General features: G+C 46.1%; 1 protein-coding gene across 2 annotated transcripts in view; it reads right to left on the bottom strand.

The window, feature by feature from the left end:
• FANCM (FA complementation group M) overlaps positions 1–24947 on the bottom strand; it is a 318993-nt gene that overhangs the window by 291471 nt on the left and 2575 nt on the right. For both annotated transcript variants that reach the window (XM_082275430.1, XM_082275431.1), the window contains exons 2-4: positions 23221–23393; positions 15542–15619; positions 6901–7059 (exon numbers count right to left, since the gene is read on the bottom strand). In XM_082275430.1, coding sequence (XP_082131556.1) covers positions 6901–7059; positions 15542–15619; positions 23221–23393 — 410 coding nt within the window. The remainder of the gene's footprint in view (positions 1–6900; positions 7060–15541; positions 15620–23220; positions 23394–24947) is intronic.

The following is a 24947-nucleotide window of genomic DNA, read 5'->3' as shown; positions in this document are numbered from 1 at the left end:
TGCAGAACAGTGATCTGCCTTGTTTACATAGGCAAACCAACGTTCTGCCTCTCCCGGGGGTTATTAGCAGGTGGACCCGCTGATTGACATCCTCTCTAGCCAATCAGCGCCTCCAGTGGCGCGATCCCGCCATCTAGTGGCTATTGAACGAAACGACGTACAGGTACATTGTTTCGCGCAGCAGTAAACACACCAGCAAGTGGTTAAAAAACAGTTGCGCAGATATCACGTGAAACAAAAATTTGCAACCATCACCTTTTTATTGTACAGGGCCTCTGCTTTCAGAAAATATTTACCGTAATTTTCGGGGGTTTTATGTAATTTTATAGGCAAAAGTTTGGATTTGTACATGTACGCGGCAAACAAAAATTGCTCCAGAGCTGAATTGGTTATATATATATATATATATATATATATATATATATATATATGAGAGAGAGAGAATTTGCACGAGTGATACAATTTTACAGATTTTTTTCAATATTGATGGGATATGAGATTTTGTTGCACATCCACTCTATATAGATTCCAATTTATGTTGCGCTGCACTAATATTCAGTTTATTGAGCTGTTGGAAGTGGGGTGAAAACACTTTGAGTGCAAGCAGCAACTTGCATTTAGTCGTAATAATCATATTGAATTATATTTAATTATACTTTACTAAGCACGTTTATCTTGTAAGTGGGAGGTTGCGCTGATTAGGATTAATTGTTGTGCAATATTGGAAAAAAATCTGCAACTTCTTTTTTGCATGCCCCAGCACACTTCACTCCCTAAACCTGCTTAAAGCTTGTTGAAAGTAAACCTGTATTCATTTACAAAATTCTGACTCCCAATGTGCTTGCCATTCACTCGGAGTTTCTTTGTTAGTGCAAGTGTATTCTAAAGCTACAGCTAGCAATCCCATCAAGCTTTTCAACACTCGCTAGAAACAAATGCTGATTTGGAGGGGGGGGGGGGGTTAAGAAAGCTGCTCAAAGCTTGTTAAATGTTGTCCTTCAGGGGCGTGGCCTGGCGCAGCATGTGAGAGGACGTGTGTGAGAGGAGCTCCGCCGGACCGATATCCTTCACCGCTAATCCTGCAGCCCTTCGGGCACGATAATCCTTCCTTCACCTCCCGCACACCCGCGGCACCGACCTCCGCATGTCTCCGCCGAAGAAAGGCTCTGAAGCTGCGGCAAAACTGGCTGCATTCCGGAGGCTGGAGAAGGAGGCCCCGATCCAAGATGGCGCCGGCCCGTCGCTCATGGTGGAGGAGCCTGAGAGCCCTGCTACATCCAAGGTTTTGGAAGCGATTGCTACTTGCCAGACCATGCTGACTACTAAAATCGAGGAGGTGAAGGTAGATATATCTTTGATGCGTCAGGATATGCAGAAGCTGAGGGACAGAGTTGGTGAGGCTGAACACAGAATTAGTGAGGTGAAAGACTCCCTCCCCCCATTGCAAAGCTCCTCAGACAGGCTGCAGCAACAAGTACACCTTATCCTCCAAAAACAAGATGACATGGAGAATAGGCTGCGCCGCTGTAACCTGCGGTTCATTGGCCTCCCGGAGGGCTCTGAAGGTGCTGACCCCTCATCATATTTGGAACAATTGCTCACTCAGACTTATGGCAGAGAATCCTTTTCACCCACTTTTGTTGTGGAACGTGCACATCGCCTCTCAGGGCGCCCCCCCCCTCAGGGTGCACCCCCCCGCACGTTCATCGCTAAATTCCTGAACTATCGGGACCGAGATGCCATATTGCGCCTGGCCAGGGTTAAGGGGAACATTCCATTTGGAAATCACAAAATAGCGATTTTCCCCGACTTCTCTGCTGAGGTCCAGAGGCGCCGCAAGAGCTTTTTGGAGGTCAAACGCAGACTGCGTATCAAGAATATCAAATACTCCATGTTGTATCCGGCCCGTCTTAGAGTGGAGGGCGAGGACCGAGCCCACTTCTTTGAGGATCCGGAAGCCGCCATCTCCTGGCTAGAAGGACTGGAAGCTAGAGCCTGACCACCTTGCCCTGGCGACTTCATGATACTTTCTCCCTGATGGCCTATACCTTAAGCTGCTGCAAGGGTGGAGGAGGGGTTTTGTAGATCCTGTGGAACTCAAGACTTTGCATCCCCCTTCCCCCCCCCCCTCCCCCCTCATTTTCCTGCACTATTGCTCCTGTGTTTGACCGGCGGAGCGCCCTAGCTCCACAGATGGAACTGATTTCTCTGTTCTCTTCCTATGGACTTCCACCTGCCCATAGGCTTTGCTACCCAGCGATACACCTGTTGGTTTTCGCCCCCTACACCCGCTAAGGCGTGTGTTTGTGCCCAACTCCCCTGTTGCCCCCTGCGACTTCTGCTGGACCTGGGCCCCCGGGCCCCCTTGTTTATTCTATTTGTATTTTGCTGTATTTTTGCTGCATACCTTGGGGGTCCCTGGCCTCCTGATCTTGCTCTTTCCCAGTCGCATGTGGGCCTGTTCTGGTTGAGGCACTTGTTTGGGAACATGCCCGCACAAGTTGGGGTTGGTGCAGGGCAGGGAGGGGGGATTGGGGTGTTACCATTGTTTATGGTTTATATTTGGTACAATCTCTATACTGTTTCTGTTTTATGCACATTGACCTCAAGTAATAATTATTTGCTCTTTTGCTGCCGTTTATCGCCGCTGGTGTGTGACCGTGGACTTGTTGGTTCCGCGGCCTTACTGCCTGAGATCCTGGGAGCCTCCGCTCCGCGCTCTGTACTACCCCTGCCATGGCCGCATTGAAATTGTTGACGTGGAATGTCAGGGGTATGCGTGATAAGATTAAACGAACGGCTGTCTTTAATGTCCTACGCCGTGTACGGGCTGATATTATAGTTCTGGTGGAGACACATTTGGAGGGCCGTGTACAACAGTCCCTCAAACGTCCCTGGGTTGGTTGGGTGCAGCACTCTGCTTATAGCTCACACTCCAGGGGTGTGGCGCTACTGGTGGCCAAATCGGTACATTTCCAGCTCCTAGGATCTCAGGTCGACCCAATGGGTAGATATGTTTTTCTCAAAACGTCAGTCTATGGGGAATTGATGCTACTGATGGCTTTCTATGTGCCCCCCCCTTACTCTGCTGTGATTATTATGGAGGGACTGGCGTTTATGGCACAGAGCCCAGGGGCCCCGGTGATCTGGCTGGGTGACTTTAACAATGTGATGGACTCGGGTCTGGATAGGTCCGGTGGCACCTCCCAGGTGCCGCCGGGGTCGTCCCCGACCAGGTTCTCCCGATTGTTGGAGAGCTTTGGTTTGGCCGACTCTTGGCGCAGCAAATACCCCGCGCAGCGCGCGTACTCCTGTTTTTCGGCTGCACACCACTCTATGTCACGCATTGATCTGATATTGCTGTCTCGAACCCTGCTCCCCAGGTTACTGACGGCAGGCTTCGCCCCACGGACTCTGTCTGATCACTGCCCTTATTGGATACTGTTGTCCTTGCCCTGCAATAGACCTCCCCCGGCCTGGCGCCTGAATCCCGCCTGGCTCCCCTTGGTGTCGGATGGGAACGACATTGAGGGGACCTGGACACAATTCTTTTCTGACAATGAGGGCACTGCCTCCCCGGCTGCGGTGTGGGAGGCGTTTAAACTGTTCGCCAGATCCACTATGATTTCCAAAATCAAGGCTGTTAGAGCGCGGGCTGCCGAGGAGATCTCCAGGGCAACGACAAATCTAATTGAAGCTGAACAGGCCTTTATGGGGGACCCGACTCCGGCACATGAATCTCAGTATAAATTGACCTCTAAAGTCCTTTCCCAACTTGACTACGAGAGGGCGAAATCTAAGATGTTTTTTCAGAAGCAGAATCTGTTTGCACATGGTGAGCGGGCGGGGAAACTCCTCGCATACTTAGTTCATTGTGAGGATAGGCCCCCGGTAGTTATTACTTTGAAGGATGACCTGGGTAATGAGATCGCTGATCCTGCTGCGGTGACACAGTGTTTCCGCTCATTTTTTAGTACTCTTTACACCTCTAGGGCTCCCGCTGACTGCACTGACATGCATGACTTTTTGGACTCTATTGACTTTCCCACTTTGACACCCGACCAGTTGGCGACCCTCGAGGCACCCATCTCTGTGGAAGAGATTGCAGCAGCCGTGTCCAAGTTCCCTAGGTCTAAGGCCCCCGGCCTGGACGGCCTCCCGATTGAATTTTTCTCCCAATATTCGGAACTCCTTTCTCCTAAATTATTGGCTTTGTTTCAATCTCTATTCAAAGATGCAACCCTACCCCCTTCTATGCGGGAGGCGCTAATTGTGCTCATTCCCAAGCCGGGCAAGGATGTACACGCCCCAGAGTCTTACCGTCCCATCTCTTTGCTCCCAGTAGACACTAAAATCCTTGCGAAAATTTTATCCCTCCGCCTTAACAAGGTGATCCTTTCACTCATACACTCGGACCAGGCCGGGTTCATGCCTGGGAGGAACACCTCCTTTAACCTTCGCCGGTTATTTATGAATCTCCAGGCACGGCACGACGGAATGGGTGGCAGGGTGGTGGTCTCATTGGACACGGCTAAAGCATTTGACTCGGTAGAGTGGCCGTTTCTGTGGACCTGTCTGGACCGGTACGGCTTTGGACCTAATTTTATTAAGTGGGTCAAACTTCTATATAGCGCCCCGGTAGCTAGGGTCCTGGCAAATGGCTGGCAGTCGACCGCCTTCCCTTTATCCCGTGGCACTCGACAGGGGTGCCCCCTCTCCCCCCTGCTGTATGCCCTGGCCGCGGAACCTCTGGCGATGGCCATTAGAGCACATCCCGGGATTCGGGGCCTACGTAAGGGACCGTTGGAGGAGAAGATCAGCATGTATGCAGATGACACTTTGTTATATTTGGAAGACTCTCGGGAATCCCTACTCACGGCCCTTTCTTTAATTGAACGGTATGGACGATTCTCCGGTTTTCAGATAAACTGGGATAAGTCACAAATTCTCCCGCTTGACGAGAGCCCACGGGCAATCACCCCCGCAAGCCCAGCCCTACAATGTGTATCCCGCATTAAATACTTAGGGATTCAAGTGACAGCTAACTCAGCAGATTATGTCCCGGATAACGTTCAACCCCTGTTCCCTCTGCTTAAGGCTAAAATTCAAGTATGGTCCAAATTACCTCTGGGAGTGATGGGTAGAGTCAATTTAATTAAAATGATTCTCCTTCCCAAAATACTTTATGTTGTATGGCACTCTCCTATTTACCTGCCACTCAAGCTGTTTAAGCAGATGGAATCACTCCTCAAGACCTTTGTTTGGGGTGCTGACCGGCACAAGATCTCCTGGCGCAAACTCAAGAATCCTACAAACCTAGGGGGATTGGCCCTGCCGGATTTTAATCTGTACTATCTGGCAGCTCAGTTGTCCCAGTTCTTTCACATAGATAAAACGGATAGAGAACGTTTTTTGACCCTGCTCTGCCCTGGGTGGGCTCATCCCCTCGGGGACCCCCTCCTAGTTATCCTTAGGGGTGTCAGGGGCTCGCCGGAGCCCTTGTGCCCCAGATCTCTTCTATACCACTATTGTCGGATCTGGGAGGTGGTAGCGTCCAGGCTTCGGTGCCCTCCATTTCACACATTCACCCCTCTGTGGCATAACAGCGCATTACGCGAGTTCCTTTCCATCCCTGACCTGTCGATATGGAGCGGGAGGGGTATTCTTCTCCTTAGCCATATCTCCACGACCACTGGTCTGCGGTCTTACGAGGCCTTGCAGGATCAGTTTGCGATCCAGGGCCCCATGCACTACAGATACTTACAGCTCTCCCATGCCTATAGATCTCAATTCCCTGATGGCCCTCCTGAGCTAGAATCGGTTACCACCCTTGAGATTGTTAAAAGTACAGCACCCAGTCACCTTATTTCCATGTTCTACTCTGAACTTCACACACCTTCCTCGACCACCTTGGCTTTTGCACTTAAGGCCCGCTGGGAGCGCAGTGTGGGGGCCATGGAGGATGAGGAATGGGAGGATGCCCTGGAGACGTGCCGCAGAGTGTCGCCAAAACTGTCGGATCGCCTAACTCAGACCTTTATAATACACCAGGCTTATCTCACCCCACTTAGACTGTCCAAATATCACCCTGACTTGGTCCCTTCTTGTCCTATGTGTGGAGACCCTGACGCCTCCTTCTTTCATCTCTTGTGGAGCTGTCCCCAATTACAGACTCTATGGCAACAAGTAGTCACATTCCTCCATGACAAGATGGGGTCTCCTCTGCAACTCTCCCCTAAGGAGTGTCTCCTGGGGGTTTACCCAGATGGAGAGATGCCCAAATCCACTGTCATATTTCTTCAGGAAACTTTGTTTATAGTACGTAAACTGATAGCCAGGAGGTGGATGAGACCTACTCCTCCTACTCTAGGTTTGTGGATTAAGGAGGTTAATAGTGTCATCCCATTTCATAAACTTTTATATAAACATAGGGGGTGCCCTCAGAAGTTCAACAAGATTTGGGACAAATGGGTGCAGTGCCCTGATACGGCTCGGTAATGCAGTGGGTAACTATTCTATGTTGACCGCCCCTGGTAAATCAATATTTTCTGTTCGAGGGTTGGATCGACGGAGAGCCACTGACTACTGTTTTGTTTTTTTACTATGTCTGTTCTGTCTCTCGGTGCTGATCATTTTGTATATTTGTATTTTTGTACCCCAATGTGTTATGAACCTGATTGCAGTTTCAATGCACGGTTTATTTTTGTATTGTACCAAAATTTCAATAAACCTCACTGTTTTGAAAAAAAAAAAAAATGTTGTCCTTCAAATTTGCACTTACAAGCCAAGATGAAAAAATGCTGCTGTGTTTTAGGATCTAATGCCAACACAATTCATGAAAATTCAGCTATATTTGCACAACAAAACATTATAGTAAATATATATATATATAGAACTTACCTGCAAATAGGACTTTTGTACAGCTTCTAGCTCTTTACCAAGAGGTACCACAAATTTCTCCAGCTGCCTGTCGTGGGAGTATGGTGTAATGTCGGGAGAGTCCTCGGACCGCAGTTCTATGTGGCCAATCAGCAGGTTGGACACCACTTGCTGCACAGACTGAACAACAAACACTTTATTTAAAAGAGAAGAACAACATTGCTCATTTTAACCTCTCTAGCTGACACTTGTGTTGAAGTCCGAAACCGAATTCTCCCAACCTAAAGTGGTTGTAAACCTTACATATACCCAGTAAAAGGGACGATCCTCAGGTGATGCAAATCCTCCTACATAAGTTGTACCTGTCTATTTGCAGTCCTCTCTCCTTGATATCTGTTCAAAGTTCTAAATTTTTAAAAGGGGTTGTAAAGTTATCAGCTTTTTCACCTAAATGCATTCTATGCATTAAAGTGAAAAACCTTCTGTGCTGCCCCCCCCCCCATTTCTCTTACCTGAGCCAGTCTGTTCCAGCGATGTGCACGAGCCCAAGGACTCCAGCCGCTGTGTCCATCTTCATTGGATAGATTGACAGCAGCAGGAGCCATTGGCTCCCGCTGCTGTCAATCAAATCCAGTGACACGAGAGCGGGGGGCGGGGCCAAGTCCTGCTGTCTGTGTCAATAGACACAGCAGCGGGACTCATGAGTGTGCCAGCATGAGTGCCCCTATGAAAAGCGGCTTTCCGTGGGGGCACCAAATAGAGGAGGAGACAGGAGGGCCCCAGGGGCACCCCAGAAGCAGAGGATCAGGGCTGCTCTGTGCAAAATCCTTGCACAGAGCAGGTGAGTATAACATGTTTTTTTTTGTTTAACAAACCAAATCACATGAACCTTTACAATCACTTTAAGCTTTTCTAAGAGTTCAGAAAAAGGGGGCGGACAACTAAAGTTACTCTGCAGAGCTCAGTGAAGACAGGTCTGGGAGCTGATTGGAGGGAAGAGACACACCCCCCTACAAAAACAGCACACCGGAACAGAGCTGAAGCTGTCAAACAGCTGGAGGTCCCTCCCCATGTCACCATTTTTCTCTTGGGTGTCAGGAAAACTTGTCAGAAGCGATTCATAATGATAGCAGAGGAACAAAACAGACAGAAATGATACCTCGTGCTCTGGATTGAGTACACACTATAGAGGGATCTGCTTTGTTCATAATTCATGTTTGAGGTTTACAACCACTTTAAGTCGGACTTAAAATGCACAAACATTAAATGTCTGCCCAATCCTATTGATTTAAGGATAATTTAGCCTTCCACCCTTTTCACTATGGATGAACCCTTGAAATAATTTATATTCTCAATGTACATTAGCATCATCATTAAGCTGTAGATGTAACAAAGGAAAAAGCAATATACTAATCAAGACCCAAAACCATCAACAATGGGCAGAAAAGAAATGCAGGAACAACTGTAGTATCCCTTTAAATTCGTGATCAGTGGAAAAATGCCCTCTTGGAAATGGTCAATGGTGTGCCCCTTTATATTGGAGGTCACTAGAAAAAAGTGCCCTTTGCCGTGATCAGTAGAAGATTGTAAATTACAGGAAAAGTTTCCCTTATTAATAGAAGCCAGAAGAATGGTGGTCAGCAGAGGGGAAGCCCGCTTACATTTATGATCATTGGAAGGTATGCTAGGAAAAGCTGGGATAATGCAATAACTGTGATGTCAACCAAACAGCCCTGCCAATAGGAGCCGCTCTGGAACAGGCAAATAATTTCTGCTATTAAAAAAAAAAAAAAAAAAAAGGTAAAACTCCATTTCCATAGTTTGCACTGGGGCATAAAAAGGTGTGATCTGCACAGCTACACCCACCTACCTTAAGGCTCCGTTCACATGTTAGCGTATGGATCGCGGGCAGAACCGCCGCGATTCCGCCCGCAATCCGGAGATTATTGCAAATCGCGGGACGCCTGTGCGTTGCCCGTTGATTTGCAATAGCCCCCCAAATGCTGAGCGATGTTGCCGCGATTTCCGCCTGCCGAATCGCTGTAACATCGCGCAAAAAAAAAAAATTGCGGGACGCATTACGCCCAAAAAAGTACAAGAGCTTCTTTGGAGCGTATTGCGTCCCGCAATTTTTTTTGCGCGATGTTACCGCGATTCGGCAGGCGGAAATCGCGGCAACATCGCTCAGCGTTTGGGGGGCTATTGCAAATCAACGGGCAACGCACATGCGTCCCGCGATTTGAAATAATCTCCAGATCGCGGGCGGAATCGCGGCGGGTTCGGCCCGCGATCCATACGCTAACATGTGAACGGAGCCTAAAGGGCCTGAGTTGAAACATTATCTTGATCTGGGACAGAGGGGTTGATTTACTGAAACTGGAGAGTGCAAAATCTGGTGCAGCTCTGCATAGAGACCAATTACCTTCCAGATTATTTTGTCAAAACTAAAATTTAACAAGTTAAAGTTAAAAGCAGATTGGCTGCCATGCACAGCTGCACCACATTTTGCACTCTCCGGTTCTCGTACGTAAACCCCAGTGACGCTGAACCTTCTGGAAGTTATGGCTGTGTGTGAATGTAGCCATCTGATAGCCACAAATGTAGGTTTAGGTTATCTGAATCCTGAGCAGGTAGTGACTTCCTATTCAGGTAAGAAAAGACTGTAATCACTAATGATATGTGATAACATTACAGGCTAGCATTGCCTCTTGCACATGACAAATGAGAAAGTTAATCTAATGACCAGATCATGGAAAGTTTTCTCACCAGTGGTATTCAGTGCACACTGAGAAAGAGGATATTATATACACTCACTGGCCACTTTATTAGGTACACCTGTTCAATTGATTGGCAACACGAATTCAGCCAATCACATGGCAGAAACTCAATGCATTTAGGCATCTAGATATGGTGAAGATGACTTGCTGAAATTCAAACCGAGCATCAGAATGGGGAAGAAAGGGGATTTAAGTGACTTTGAACGTGGCATGGTTGTTGGTGCCAGACGGGCTGGTCTGAGTATTTCAAAAACTGCTGATCTACTGGGATTTTCACGCACAACCATATCTCGGGTTTACAGAGAATGGTACAAAAAAAAGAGAAAATATTCAGTGAGTGGCAGTTGTGTGGATGAAAATGCCTTGTTGATGTCATAGGATAATGGGCAGACTGGTTTGAGATGATAGAAAGGCAACAGTAACTCAAATACCCACTTGTTACAACCAAGGTATGCAGAATACCATCTCTGAATGAACACCACTTTGAACCTTGAAGCAGATGGTCTACAGCACCAGAAAAAACACACTGGGTGCCACTTCTGTCAGCTAAGAACAGGAAACTGAGGCAACATTTCACGCAGGCTCACAAAAATTTGACAATAGAAGATTGAAAAACGTTGCCTGGTCTAAGGAGTCTCGATTTTCAGCTGCGACATTCAGATGGTTGGGTCAGAATATGGGGTAAATAACATGAAAGCATGGATCCATCTTGCCTCGTATCAATGCTTCAGGCTGATGGTGGTAGCGCAAGTGTGTGGGTGGCAGACTTTGGGCCTCTTAGTACCAATTGAGCATCGTTTATCCACCACGGCCTACCTGAGTATTGTTGCTGACCATGCCCATCCCTTTATGACTACAGTGTCCCCATCTTCTGATGGCTCCTTCCAGCAGGATAATGCACCATGTCACAAAGCTCCAATCATCTCACCACTGCTTTCCTGAATAAGGATCTGCAGCTGACAAATCTGCAGCAACTGCGTGATGCTATCATGTCACTATGGAGCAAAATCTCTGAGGAATGTTTCCAACACCTTGTTAAATCTATTCCATGAAGAATGAAGGAAGTTCTGAATGCAAAAGGGGGGGGGTCTAACCCGGTACTAGCAAGGTGTACCTAATAAAGTGGCCGGTGAGTGTAGTTACAGTGCTCAGCATAAAATGAGTACACCCCAACAGATTTGTCAGAAAACCTTTACTTTCCTTTTAGAATCAACATTTTCTATGGGACAATATACTACAAAATACTCCCACAATTGTGGGCCATTAACTGCAACCAAGATTTGGTAATTTTCACACACATAAAAAGTAATTTTCCTATCAAATTCATTCAAGACAATGTCTGGATACACACTATACAACTTTTGTTGTTCAATTTCCCTTAGATTAAAGGCCCATACACACGATAAGATTATTGAACGATCTGCCGTCCGTTTTTTGTGGCATGCTAGTCTGATGTGGAAAGTGAAGAGGTTATTTTCACACTAATTTTCCCGTACGACAAAATTCTACTTCAGAAGTGATGTCATGTGTTGGATTGCTTTCTATGTGTTCGTTCTTCTCTGAGCATGCCTAGTCTTGCTCATAAGATTTTTTCCCCGACTAAATCTGTACCAATGAGACAAAAAAAAAAAAAAAAAAAAAAAAAAAATCGGTCATTGTTTTGACGGAGGACAAAAATTTTATAGCCTGCACATCAGGATTTTGTCAGCCGAAAAGTCGAAGTCGGCTGTCGAAAGCACCATACTAACAATCCGAAAATCGGCAGATCGGTCGTTGGACGAAATTTCCCTTCCGAATTTCTTATCGTGTGTACGGGCCTTTACCTTCAACTATGTAGTGCAAGCAGTGCTGTATCTTGGCCTAGGCAAACAAGGCCCAGGCCTAGGGCAGCACTTTGCAGGGGGGGGGCAGCAAAAAAGCTGATGGGGCTGCACTGATATACTGCCCTGATGGGCACTGATATGTTGCATTGATGGGCACTGATGAGGCAGGACAGATAAGCTAAACTGATAAGGCTGCACTGATAAGGCAGCACTGATGGGCACTGATATGATGCACTGATAGGCTGCACTAATGGGCACAGAGAGGCTGCACTGGTGGCCACTGATGGGGCTGTACTCATGGCCACTGATGAGGCCACACTGATATGCTGCACTGATAGGCAGTAATGAGGCTGCACTGATGGGCATTGATGAAGAGGAACTTATGGGAACTGATGAGGCTGCACTGATGGGCACTGATAGACTGTGGTTGTGGTCTGTGGTTTACAGATGACAGGGCAGGTCATAAACATGAAAGGGTGTGGCCTTTACAGGAAGGGGTGGGTCATATTTAAATTAGGAGTGCCCAGGTTTAGTCAGGCCTAGGGCAGCACAAAACCTAAATACACCACTGAGTGCAAGGGCCTGCCTGATTGCATACAAATATAAAGTGTTTAGGTTTGACCTCATATTATATGATTTTGGAAAATCTAAAGAAAAAAATCTAAAGAAAATTGTATAGTGTGTATCCAAAGCTAAATTTCAGACAACAAAATCTTAAATAACAATTCAACTACAGGGGAGTCTAATTATTCATTAAACAGTTGTCCAGCATACAGTGGATTATAAAAGGATGTTGCCTAACAATGAAAACCCCTTCCTATTTCATGCTGTCAGCAATGACACCACATAGAGGAGAAATGTCACAAGGCCTGAGAAAGAAAATAATTTATTTACACAAGAAAGGTGATGGCTACAAAAAGATCAGCAAAGCTTTACTTATCGTCAGAATACTGTAAGAAGAGGGATACAAAAATGTAACAAAGATGGATCTGCAACCATCTCACAGAGACATCCAGGCCATCCACAGAAGTTAACCGGTTGCCGACTGAGCACAGTATATTTACTGTGGCAGTCAGCCCCGGCCAGGCAGATTGACGTACATCACTGTCACTGCTATTAGAGCCAATAGCGGGCGAGCGTGCGCCCACTGAGGCACGCGCCCGCCTCAGCTCCTTCAGGGAGGAGTGCGGGCGTGTGACCGGCGGACCCGATGTCCGCCGGTCACTCGCCGATCGTCGGTACAGCGGGAGAAAGGCAGAGCGGCTTATGTAAACAAGCCGCCTGTCATTCTCCCCTGTGTAAAAATGGAGATCAGACGGTTCTACTATGTAGAACCGTTGATCTTTGTTTTTACACCAATAGCCATGTCCCACTACAGTTAGAATCACGCCCCTAGGACACACTTAACCCCTCCCTGTCCAATACAGTTAACCCCTTCCCTGCCAGTGTCATTTTTGCAGTAACAGTGCATATATATAGCACTGATTACTGCAGTAATGTCACTGGTACCCCCAAAAGTGTCAAAAATGTCAGTCAAGGGTCCAATCTGTCCGCCGCAATGTCACAGTACCGCAAAAAAAAAAAAAAAAAAAAAAAAAAAAAAAAAAAAAAAAAAAAAAAATCGCAGATCGCCGCCATTACTCGTTAAAAAAAAAAAAAAAAAACCCAAAAATGACAAAAATCTTTCCCTTTGTTAGTAAACGCGATAACATTTGCGCAAACCAATCAAAATACGCTTTTTGCGATTTTCTTTTACCAAACATATGTAGCGTAAAACAATTTGGCTGAAAATGTTAAAAAATTTTGATTTTTACATATTTTTTGGGGGGAATTTCATATAAAAAAAGTGAAAAATATTGTTATTTTTGCAAAAATTACGCTCTTTTTTTGTTTATAGCACATGATCAAAAAAAAAAAAAAAAAAAAAAAAAAAAATCGCAAAAAACCCCCTGGTCAGGAAGGGGGTAAAATCTTCCGGGGCTTAAGTGGTTAACACCTCGACAGGAGAGTCTTCTGATGAGAAGGGTTGAAGAAAATCGGCATGCAAGTTCACTGCAGTTAGAGCAGTAGAAAGCCAAACTGAGGTGACTGTTTCCTGTGACACAATACCGCGTACCCTGCAGAGGAATGGCATGCATGGGTGTCGTCCACAAAAGGAAGCCTCTCCTAAAGGCCATGTACAAAAAAGCCTGCCTAGAATTTGCCAGGGCCCATGCTGAAAAAGAAGACTGCTACTGGGACTCTGTACTCTGGAGACAAAGACAGGGGCGTAACTACAGGGGTTGCAATCGCTACCGGGCCCCATGCTCCAGGGGGCCCGGTAGCAAACCAGTGGGTGAACTTCTAGGACAGTGATGGCGAACCTTGGCACTCCAGATGTTTTGGAACTACATTTCCCATGATGCTCATGCACTCTGCAGTGTAGTTGAGCATCATGGGAAATGTAGTTCCAAAACATCTGGGGTGCCAAAGTTCGCCATCACTGTTCTAGGATCTCAAAGGTCACACTTGCGACCGGGCCCTGGCATTTCACCACTGTGGGGAGGCCCCAAGATTGCAGGAAGGGGGCCCGCTGCAGAACTTGTGAAAGGATCCTGATGCGGGACCATAATAAAAGGCCATGCAATGAGATTAAAGAGCCCCAGGATTAGTGGGAAGAGCCCCGGGCTTGAAGGGAAGGGCCCCGGCCAGGGGTCTGGGGGGCCCTTCATGGTTTCTTGCATCGGGGCCCTGAAGGTTCTAGTTACGCCTCTGGACAAAGATAAAAAGGTTTTTGAAACTGATGGCTTCAAAACTGTATGGATTCGCAAAGGTGAGGAGTACAAAGAAAAATGCCTGGTGCCTACAGTGAAACATGGTGGTGGCAGTGTCCTTCTGTGGGGCTGCTGGGGTCGGGGAGCTGCATTTCATTGATGGTATCATGAATTTACAGATCTACTGCTCTAAATTGAAGGAGAAGATGCTACCAGCTCTTGGTCATCGCACACTTTCCCAACATGAAAATAATCCAAAACACACATTTAGGGCTACGTTTACATTTCTGAAGAACAGGGTGAAAGTGATTCAGTGGCCAAGTGTGTCTCAAGATCTGAACCCATTCAAACACCTATGGGGTATTCTGAAGAGACAAGTTGAAGATCACTCTTTATCCAGGCTCTAAAAGGGGACATTCATGAAGAATGGAAAAAGATAAAATGTTGCAAAATGTCGCCAACTTGTTCATTCCATGCCTAGAAAACTTGGTGCTGTCCTTACAAATCATGAATGTCATACAAAATACTAGATGTAGTGGTATTTGTTGGGGGGTGTATTCATTTTTGCATCAACTAATTTGAGTAAAACTTAAGATTTTGTAAACCAAGTTATAGTCTTAACCTTACTTTCAAGCAATGAGCTAGACAAATGTTCTAGAATACCAAATTTTGTCAAAATTTTGGAAATTGTTCTTGTGTTCATTGAGATATTGAATAAAATCTTACTTTTTTTAAAAAAGGGGTATACTCATTAAAGCTAAGCACTGTATATGGCCAGATCAACCCATCTTTCCACAAACCCCAGTAAGAAATTAAATTCAATTTCTTGAAACACTGTGGCTAGGACTGCAGTGATAACAGAATATAAAGGTTGCCATAGACTAACATTTCTATTGTTCAGTAAGTGGGCAAAAAACAAATCTGATTCCTCCATCCATGTTAAACAGCATGGATGGAGGTCTCCCCTCTGCTGGGTATTGTATTCTGACAGTCACGGCACTTGCAACTGTCAATACCCCACTGCATCTGACTAAATGCACACACAGTAACAGTTTTACAACCGCTCTTTGAATTTTTCAATCTAGTGAGGAAGGGCTGCAATGCCAGTGAATGTTTATAGTGCTGCCTAGAACCATGCTGGGGAGATTTCCCCTCACTTCCTGTCCCAGGGAGTGGTGCCACTGGGACAGAAAGTGTTGGGAAATCTCGGCAACGACTGACTGAGGTTCTAGCCCTCCTCTACCATGGCAAAGAGCTTTAAAAAACTCCTCATGTTCTATGTACATGAAAAGAACGTTCACTGGCTTACCTTTGTATCACTGCCTGGAGTGGCACTAAGTGCTAAAATCCGAAACTGCCTTGTATAGTTGCTCAGCTCCCGGACAACCTGGAAAAGAGGGAAAAACAAAATCAATCAAAAACAATAAAAGGTCACCAGTTCATGCGCTGATCAAAAAATCCCATCAAGGCTGGCTGATAGCCCTTTTGGAAGAGTCTTCCAATGCCAGATCCTTGCAGCTCTCCTAAATATCCACTGGGTGGTGGAAAAGCATATCTGTAAAATGAATCAAAAAGAGAAGAGCGCACGGCCGCCCTAGCATAATACTGCTTTATTGAAAACATACAGGAAGCTTGATAAAATTTGCACTCATATTTAGAAGGACAATCGTGGACGTATACAGGATAGAGATAGATAGAGAAGTTTGGAGCCGACAAACCTCCAGACCAGATGGCAAGTTCTGGGTCCTCCTGTACAGAGCTCTAGCGTGCTCGCTAGAGTGCGCACCTACGCCCGGACCAGCAAGCGCTGTGCATGAGCGTGGGGAGACTCCTGGAAGACAATGGGTGAGAGAGAAAAAGAGAGAGAGAGAGAACGAGAGAGAAAAAGAGAGAACGAGAGAGAGAGAGAACGAGAGAGAAAAAGAGAGAACGAGAGAGAGAGAGAACGAGAGAGAGAGAGAACGAGAGAGAGAGAGAACGAGAGAGAGAGAGAACGAGAGAGAGAGAGAACGAGAGAGAGAGAGAACGAGAGAGAGAGAGAACGAGAGAGAGAGAGCGAGAGAGAGAGAGAGAGAGCGAGAGAGAGAGAGCGAGAGAGAGAGAGCGAGAGAGAGAGAGCGAGAGAGAGAGAGAACGAGAGAGAGAGAACGAGAGAGAGAGAACGAGAGAGAGAGAACGAGAGAGAGAGAACGAGAGAGAGAACGAGAGAGAGAACGAGAGAGAGAGAACGAGAGAGAGAGAACGAGAGAGAGAGAACGAGAGAGAGAGAACGAGAGAACGAGAGAGAACGAGAGAACGAGAGAGAGAGAGAGAACGAGAGAGAGAACGAGAGAACGAGAGAGAGAACGAGAGAACGAGAGAGAGAACGAGAGAACGAGAGAGAGAACGAGAGAACGAGAGAGAGAACGAGAGAGAGAACGAGAGAGAGAACGAGAGAGAGAACGAGAGAGAGAACGAGAGAGAGAACGAGAGAACGAGAACGAGAGCGAGAGACCGATGCGTAACTACATAGGTTGCTATGACAATGCGTTTCGGAGGCGCGGGCTCCTTCCTGAACCAGGAACCAGTGAATAGAACTTGAAAACAACCATAAATACATCATAATAAAATAATTTCAAATTCATTTTTAAAATATTAGGAATAAAATTTAAAAAAAAAAATTATTTTAAGTACATTTCATAACTGACGAGCATAGAAAATTCTCCTTAATCTAAAAAACTGGCCCTATACCCAATGGATGTAGGACCATACCTAAAACCAATAATAGAACTTAAAGGGGTGACTGACTGAACCTTAAATAAGAGTACTGACCTCTAATTCTTTATTCAACCCCTCGGGGGACATAGAATTAAGCGAAAAGATCCAAAAGGTCTCTGGCATGCATAGTCGCGAGAACCTCTCCCCCTCAGGGAGGGACACGGGTATAGCCTCAATACCAAAGAGCTCTAGGCCTTCCGTACTACCTCCATGCACCTGACAAAAATGCTGGGGGACACTATGTTTGTCCTTTTTTTGCCCTATGTAGCAACGATGCTCGCCGAACCTAGTACACATGGCCCGGACCGTCCTACATACATAGAGCAAACCACATGGGCACCTCAGTCCGTATACTAAGAATTGAGTACTACAGCAATCTCTCTCCCTTCCCCTTTGTCTTGCCGGGTGTCCAGGTGCAGTAAACACACCAGAGCTCTGTACAGGAGGACCCGGAACTTGCCATCTGGTCTGGAGGTGGAGGTTTGTCGGCTCCAAACTTCTTGCGGCAGCGATCCAGGAGAAGGGAGTACATACATACATACATAGCTATATACACTATACGCCCACGATTGTCCTTAATGTGAGTGCAAGTTTTATCAAGCTTCCTGTATGTTTTCAATAAAGCAGTATTGTGCTAGGGCGGCCGCTGTCTCCCTGCAGCACTCTGACAACACCATTTCACTGCAGTACAAACTTCCAGCCAACTTATTGGAAAATGAAGGAACAGCATACACTGGTGGGGTCATGCCTTCATACACTCTGGTGTATCCTGTCAGCAATTTTATTTTATGTGCACTATACCAGGAGTTCCCAAACTGTGGGTCGGGACCCACTGGTGGGTCGCGAGATGCGTTTGAGTGGGTCGCGATGAGCCGGAAATCACTGAGAGCGGGCCTGCTTAAATTGTGCTGTGTGGGCCCCTGCAAATTACAGAGAGCTAGAGAAGTCAAACTGCGATGGATTCAGGACCCTGCCCACGCACTTTATGGAGGCTGGTCTACATTTCCCACGTGTAGGATACTAGCATCAGTGAGAATGTATGTGGGCTGTTATGTAGTAGGTAGGATATGTTCATGGGGTGCAGAGCCAGCTCCTCGGTCCTGCTGGTGACAGCGGTGGTGGCTAGACTGGGATTCTCTCAGCTATAGCGGGAAGAGACGGCAGCCTCGGTGTCATAGGAGGACCAGGTGGCCCGGCGGTGTCAGAAGTTCATGGCAGCTTCTGTGACCCCAGTAGAGGATCTGAAAGAGAAGAGCCAGGACACCAAGACCAGCATAGAGCTCCTCATCATGGAGACTCTGGGTGAGGTGTGCTGGGCCCTGCATAGGGCAAACAGGGGTTTCACCTTCACTGTGGACCGCAGGGAGAGGAAGGAGGGTGAGTGCCATATAGCCTGCTGATCACTGTCCTGGGGTGGTTGATTTCTGTCCTCTGCCTGCCTTATACTGTCGTGGGAGGGTGCTGATTACTTACAACTCCGCTTATATGCCACAGGTTTCTGACCCCTCACTTAGAACATCTGGCAAATGTATTCAATAATAAACTGAAAAGTGGTAAATTGATATTTTTAAATTTAACATCCTCCCTTTAAAATATGCATTATTATTATTATTTGCATTTATATAGCGCCTACAAATTCTGTAGCGCTTTACAATATTCAATTAAAAGCAAGTGGGTCTCGAAAAATAACTGTATTCAGAAGTGGGTCTCAGCCCAAAAAAGTTTGGGAAGCCCTGCTCTATACGACTTGTGCCTAGTGCCACACCTTTCTCTAACAGTCTGAGAAATAACTGTATATTTTGTTTTTTGTGAAACTATAACTGTAAAGCCTAAACTTCCCCAATAGCACACTTTAAAACACACAAAAAGTGTAGCTGCTGACTTTGAATAAACAGCCACTCACCAGTCCCATGATCCAGTGGTGTACTCACACCGGCATCTCTACTATGGGCACCTGATTGTGACAGCTTGCGGCTTCACAGCCGGGTGCCCAGTGCACATGTGCGAGCAGCGCTGCTCTGCGTTACTGGTCCCAAAGTCTTCTAGGACGTGTCATGTCCCAGAAGACTTTGGGAAGGAGAACTTCTGCTTGCCTAAAGTGACTGGAATGGAAGTGGGAGCAGGTACCTGTCAAAAATCGGGTACCTGCTCCCCCCTCCTCCCCAAAAGCTCAGTTTCACAAACAGGAGCGGGGGGGAGGAGGCCTTAAAGTGGAAGTCCCACTTTTGGGTAGAACTACGCTTTAATTCCATTGCTGGCTTTAATGATTTAAACTAAATGTGCTTGTTTAGGATTTATTTTTTTAACATATTTACATGACCTCCTCTCCTTGGCAGGTCCTAGCACTGGGCAGTTGGTGGGCGCATTGAACTGAGCAGCTCGTGTCACTGATGGAAGTGATCTAGGCCTGGTTTTCCCAGAGCAACAAAATGCCAGGTCCTAAACAATTACAGCGAATGCACACCACAAAGTGCTTTTTGTACGCATAATGAATCATGCATGCAAAAAGTGCTGGACATTTCAGACACTTTGTGGAGGTGCACATGTGCTGTCAATGTTTACAGCCCAATGCCATGTTTGCTGTGACTTAATATAGTTTTGTTTGGGCCAAGCAAATTTTTTTCCTGACAGATGAGTTTGCGGGCTGCGCTGTAGAAAAAAACTGACAATCTCGGCTACAGTATACAGCAATGCGTTTCATCAGCAGTGCTATGGGGACTTCCTGTCCTAATTCCAGGACAAAATAAAGTCAGGCTGAGTGCTGCTCAGCCATTCACAGGGATCTTTGTATTCTTTAAATCATTGGTGGCTGGTGCTCAAAATTTTTGGGGGAGCGCAAACAGAAAAATGTAATAGGCATTGCTTTGCGGCAAAAAACACTGTAAAAAAACTGCGTGACTTTGAGGTCACAAAAGTGTGAAAGGGGCCTTCAGTAATTAAGGTATAGTGTGCCCCCTTTCAATGCACAGAGACCACCGTGCCCCTCTCAATGCACAGAGACCAGCGTGCCCCCTTTCAATGCACAGAGACCAGCGTGCCCCCTTTCAATGCACAGAGACCAGCGTGCCCCCTTTCAATGCACAGAGACCAGCATGCCCCCTTTCAATGCACAGAGACCAGCATGCCCCCTTTCAATGCAGTGACCAGCGTGCCCCCTTCCAATAGAGATGCCAGCGTGCCCCCTTGCAATGCAGAGATGCCAGCGTGCCCCCTTCCAATGCAGAGATGCCAGCGTGCCCCCTTCCAATGCAGAGATGCCAGCATGCCCCCTTCCAATGCAGAGATGCCAGCATGCCCCCTTCCAATGCAGAGATGCCAGCATGCCCCCTTTCACTGCAGAGATGCCACCATGCCCCCTTTCACTGCAGAGTGAGCAGCGTAAGCTTGTCTCCCCCCCCCCCCCCTGCGAGACCAGTGCTCTGTGTCTGTCTCCTGCCTGGGCAGCAGCAGCAGCTCTCGGCTTCCCTTCCGTTCCCCAGCCTGGCGGCTTCTCTTCAGTCCTCCCGGCTCCGCCTCCTCCCCAGCCAATGGCATGGGGTTTGCCTTTTTCGGCACATCAGGAAGCGTGTATCGGCCAGGAGTAGGATCCGTGTGACAATAGCAAATTTTCATTCGCTATTGTCACACAATGGGTGGGCTCGGGGCGCACTGCTCTGCGCCCCGGGTCCACCCTTTCCTGAAGCCTATTAGAGCCTTTGGCTCTAATCCGGTGATGTAAAAAAAAAAAAAAAAAGCCCCGTTGAACTCCATGCGTCCGGCGACCCGCATGTAGATTAGGGGGCCGGACGCATGGATAGATAGGGGGCCGGACGCAGTGGCGGCCGGTGCGCCCCCAACACACCGGCCGCCACTGCTTTAAATGAATACAATGCTTCTGCTGATTGGCTGAGGCAGAGATTTGATGTCATCCATCCGCCTCCACCAATCAGAGGAAGCTTTGTATTCATTACCATAAAACAATGGTTCCTGTGAATGTCTCAGCAGTATTCAGCCCAACTCCATTTTACTCCAGGAGTGGGATGGGAAGTCTCTTTTTCACTGCCAAATAGAGCACTGTATATAGCGAATACAACATAATTCATACAGCGCTCCCCAGCAGGCACATTTCTTAGTGTAGAAAATAGTTTGAGCCAGCTTAGCCCAAACAAAACTATTTGGAGTCATAGGAAACAATTTAGACTTTTAGGACCTGCCATTCTGTTTCCTTGGAAACGTCTCACAGTGATATAGGAGCTATTCCGCTAAAAGTCCACCAGCCACACATTGTCAGTTATAAAGGGAAATTACAGCGCAGGTTCTTGGTGCTGACGATTGGGGGATAAAACATTTGAATAGTGGCTCAATAGCATTGTCGACCCTGAACTAGAACTACAGATCATAAGTAGCCAAATGACAGGATCACCAAGTAATTAATAAAAATAACATAGATCAAGTTAAAGAAGACCTATTGTAATTTAGAATATATCTGAACCTTACAAAAAGAAAATGTGTTATTTTTGCCTGGACTGACACTAATTGGTGAAAACAAATTGTTACCCCCAGCTCTCCTGCTAATGTGGAAGTCCATGAACTGTAATACGGTGCTCTAGCCAAGGCGTCATGTCCCAAAAGAAAAATTCTTAAATCAGGAAGGCTGGCAACTAGGATGCTCTTAAATAAAAGTACTTTTATACATGGGTACACAGGTACAGGCTATATGCTGATGCAATTCGGCTATGGAGCCTTCATCAAAGCGCCAGCTTTGATGAAGCCACCATAGCTGAAACGTATCAGCATATAGCCTGTACCTGTGCATCCATGTAACAAACAAAATACTTTTACTTAAGAGCATCTGAGTTGCCAGCCTTCCTGATTCAACACTAAATGGTGGCTTTGTAAATCTAGAATTTAGGTGTAAGGCTGAACTCCTCCCCGAGGAATCCACGTGTCCCTGTGGCGTAACGCGTAGGGCAGGGGCAGTAGGACAGCATGGCGCCTGTACCCAGTGTGGAGAAACTTGCATTGCGGCTTCTGCGGTGTCCCGGATATACCAAATAAAGCATTTTAAGCGTTTTAGAGTGGTGTTCTGGAAGCACCTGAAATATGCGAGCATATATCTTCTGCATTTTATTAAAGATGAGTTTTTATAGTACAAGCACTATTTCTCTCTGTACATGCACTTTGATGAGACTGACAGGCTATTAGGCAGCGGCAATAAAGGAGGAGGAATGAAGAGATCTAGATAACCTTTATCTCAGGCCTGGAGAAGCTAAAAAGTGCAAATTAACCAAAATTAATTGTAAGGGCACATTTAGCAAACTAAAAATACACCCAAAAGGGGGGAGCACAGGTGTGGTGATGCACTGGCATTGTTTTTGAGTACCTCAAGCAGCAAATGGATTAAAATATCACAGATGTGGTGGATGGTTGGTGGAGCGCAATACGGCAACAGTCAACAGACTTGTCACCGCATTCGCTATATGGACTGCACTTTTAATTTAACATTTAATTAAATGAAATTGTAATACATTTTATCAAATTGTTCACCAAATTTTTTGAGTGCAATAATTGCATGAATTCACGTATGGTTGTCACTTTGGACATATTTGTGTGAGGATACACGGTATATATCTTTTGGAATATTTTTGATTCATTTCTGAACATAAAAGAAAATATACGGATATAAATTGTTTAGGGCAACACAGCGCAGTACAGGGAATTATTTGCCGTGACAGTTTGTGACCCTCCTAGCCAGTGTGTGTTTGCCAGATTGGCCGCCACACTACAAGTTGGCCATTACTAGAATAGCTGCATAAATTCCATTATAAATACCACAGTTTGTAGACGCTATAACTTTCGCACAAACCAATATTATAGAAACGTATTGGGATTTTCTTTTTTTTTTTACCAAAGACACGTAGCAGAGTACATTGTGGCCTAAATTTATGAAGAAATTTGATTTTTTTTTTTTATTTTTATTGTATAGGTTTTATAACAAAGTAGGAAATCATTTTTTTTTTTATCTTTTTTTGTTTATAGAATAAAAAAGAAAAAATGGGATCAAATCCCATCAAAAGAAAGTTCTATTTGTGTGAAAATAAAAAAAAAAAAAAGAAGGATATACAATTTCATTTGCATAGTGTTGCATTACCACGCAATTGCCAATTAAAGTAGCACAGTGCACAATAGCAAAAAATGGCCTAGGGGGTAAAACCTTCCAGTGGTCAAGTGGTAAACCTGGCTCTGACTTACCTGGCAATACGCATGATTGCCGAGAGCCTTGTGAGCTTCATCTATGACCAGACACTTGATTTCAGCAGCAGGGCAGGCACTTCGGGTGAGATCATTCACCATGATCTGCGGTGTTAGGAAAAAGACCCTGTGGGAGTGCCACATGTCTTTGCGGTTCTGCGCTTGAGTATTACCTGTGAACATTAAATAACACTTAGAGGAGTCACATGATAAAAAAAAAATACAAAAAAAAAGCAACAAGTAAATATTCACAAGTAAAGCATAAAGCTTTGATAAAGAAAAATGAACACAACATTGGGATACTGGGCTAGACCAAGAAACGCAAAGCTGTTGCAATAACTTTTAGGCTCCATGTACACGGGACGTTGTAAATGGCCGTTTAGGAGCAGTTGGGCGTTTTTTTCAGAAGCCCCTGAACCCACCTACATTTTATCTTATCTGTCCATGTACACCAGGTCGTTTACAGTCATTTGCAGGCAGTTGAGTTCAGGGACGTTTTTTGGAACGCAATTATTTGCATTCGAACGTGTGTTTCCCGGCGTTTCAAACGCAGAAACGCGGCCGAACGTGACCAAACGAGATGAACCTACGTTCAGCCACGTTATAAGTTTTTTTTCTTCCATTCAAAAATCATTGGTTCCCTATGGGAGCCTATTGATTTGAATAGAAGTTGCACCGCGAGTCGGATCAGGATGATCCGACTTGCGGCGCGACTTGCACTGTGAGAATCTTGAGGGGGAACTCCACGCCAAAAATGGGAAGAAAACTGCGTGGGGGTCCCCCCCAGGTTCCAGACCAGGCCCTTCGGGTCTGGTATGGAATTTGAGGGTAGCCCCACGGCGAAAAAACTCACGGCGAAGATTCTCACAGTGCAAGTCGCGCCGCAAGTGGGATCATCCTGATCCGACTTGCGGTGCGACTTCCATTCAAATCAATAGGCTCCCATAGGGAACTATTGATTTTGAATGGAGGCAGAAAAAACGCTGCTAAAAGCAATGTGGCCAAACGTGCAATAACGCAAATGGAAAAAGCTACTAAAAGCACTTTTAACAGCTGCTTTTTCCCGGCGTCAGAACTAGCTTTGCAGCACGTTTTTTCTAACGTCCCGTGTGCATGGAGCCTAAAGCAGTAATAAACCGCAGCTTAAAAAGAAAAAAAAAAAAAACCCTGCAAAGCAAAGTCATAATGTGCTATACATGTCCGCTGCAGTCCGCATCCGATCCTGTCCATGAAATCAGGACGGATGGAAACCCTATTTTCCATCCATCCAGGGGATCGGATGACAGCGGACAGGCGGTCCGCTCTCATCCGATTCCCCATAGAGAGCAGCGGGGCTCTGACACCTCCCTCTGCGCACACAGTGCGGAGACAGAGCTGTCATCCGCCTGCTCAGCGGGGATCGGCGGATCGATCCCCGCTGATTAGATAACGGACCGCAGCAGGCAGCGCAGTGTGTGAAAGGAGCCTTATTGTTTATATGCACTGTTTATTGCTGAATTTGCCGATTCATTAGTTAATCCCAGTCTAGGGGTACAGAACTTTCTATTGGCATAGTTCTTACATGGTCTAGCATATTGTATCCAAATCTACCTTCTGTCTGTTCATTCATACTAAAACCACCATTTAGTCTAACCCCTACCAATATATTTTGTTCATTTTCCCCTAAACAGTGTCTATTTACTGGTAACTATTCACAGCCAAGTTAAAGGGTAAGTTCACCTTTGGGA

The sequence above is a fragment of the Pelophylax lessonae genome, assembly GCF_965119305.1.
Source record: "Pelophylax lessonae genome assembly, chromosome: 13".
Taxonomy (NCBI): domain Eukaryota; kingdom Metazoa; phylum Chordata; class Amphibia; order Anura; family Ranidae; genus Pelophylax; species Pelophylax lessonae.
Note: the sequence above shows the minus strand (reverse complement) of the source record. Positions and strands in the feature narration are given on the sequence as shown.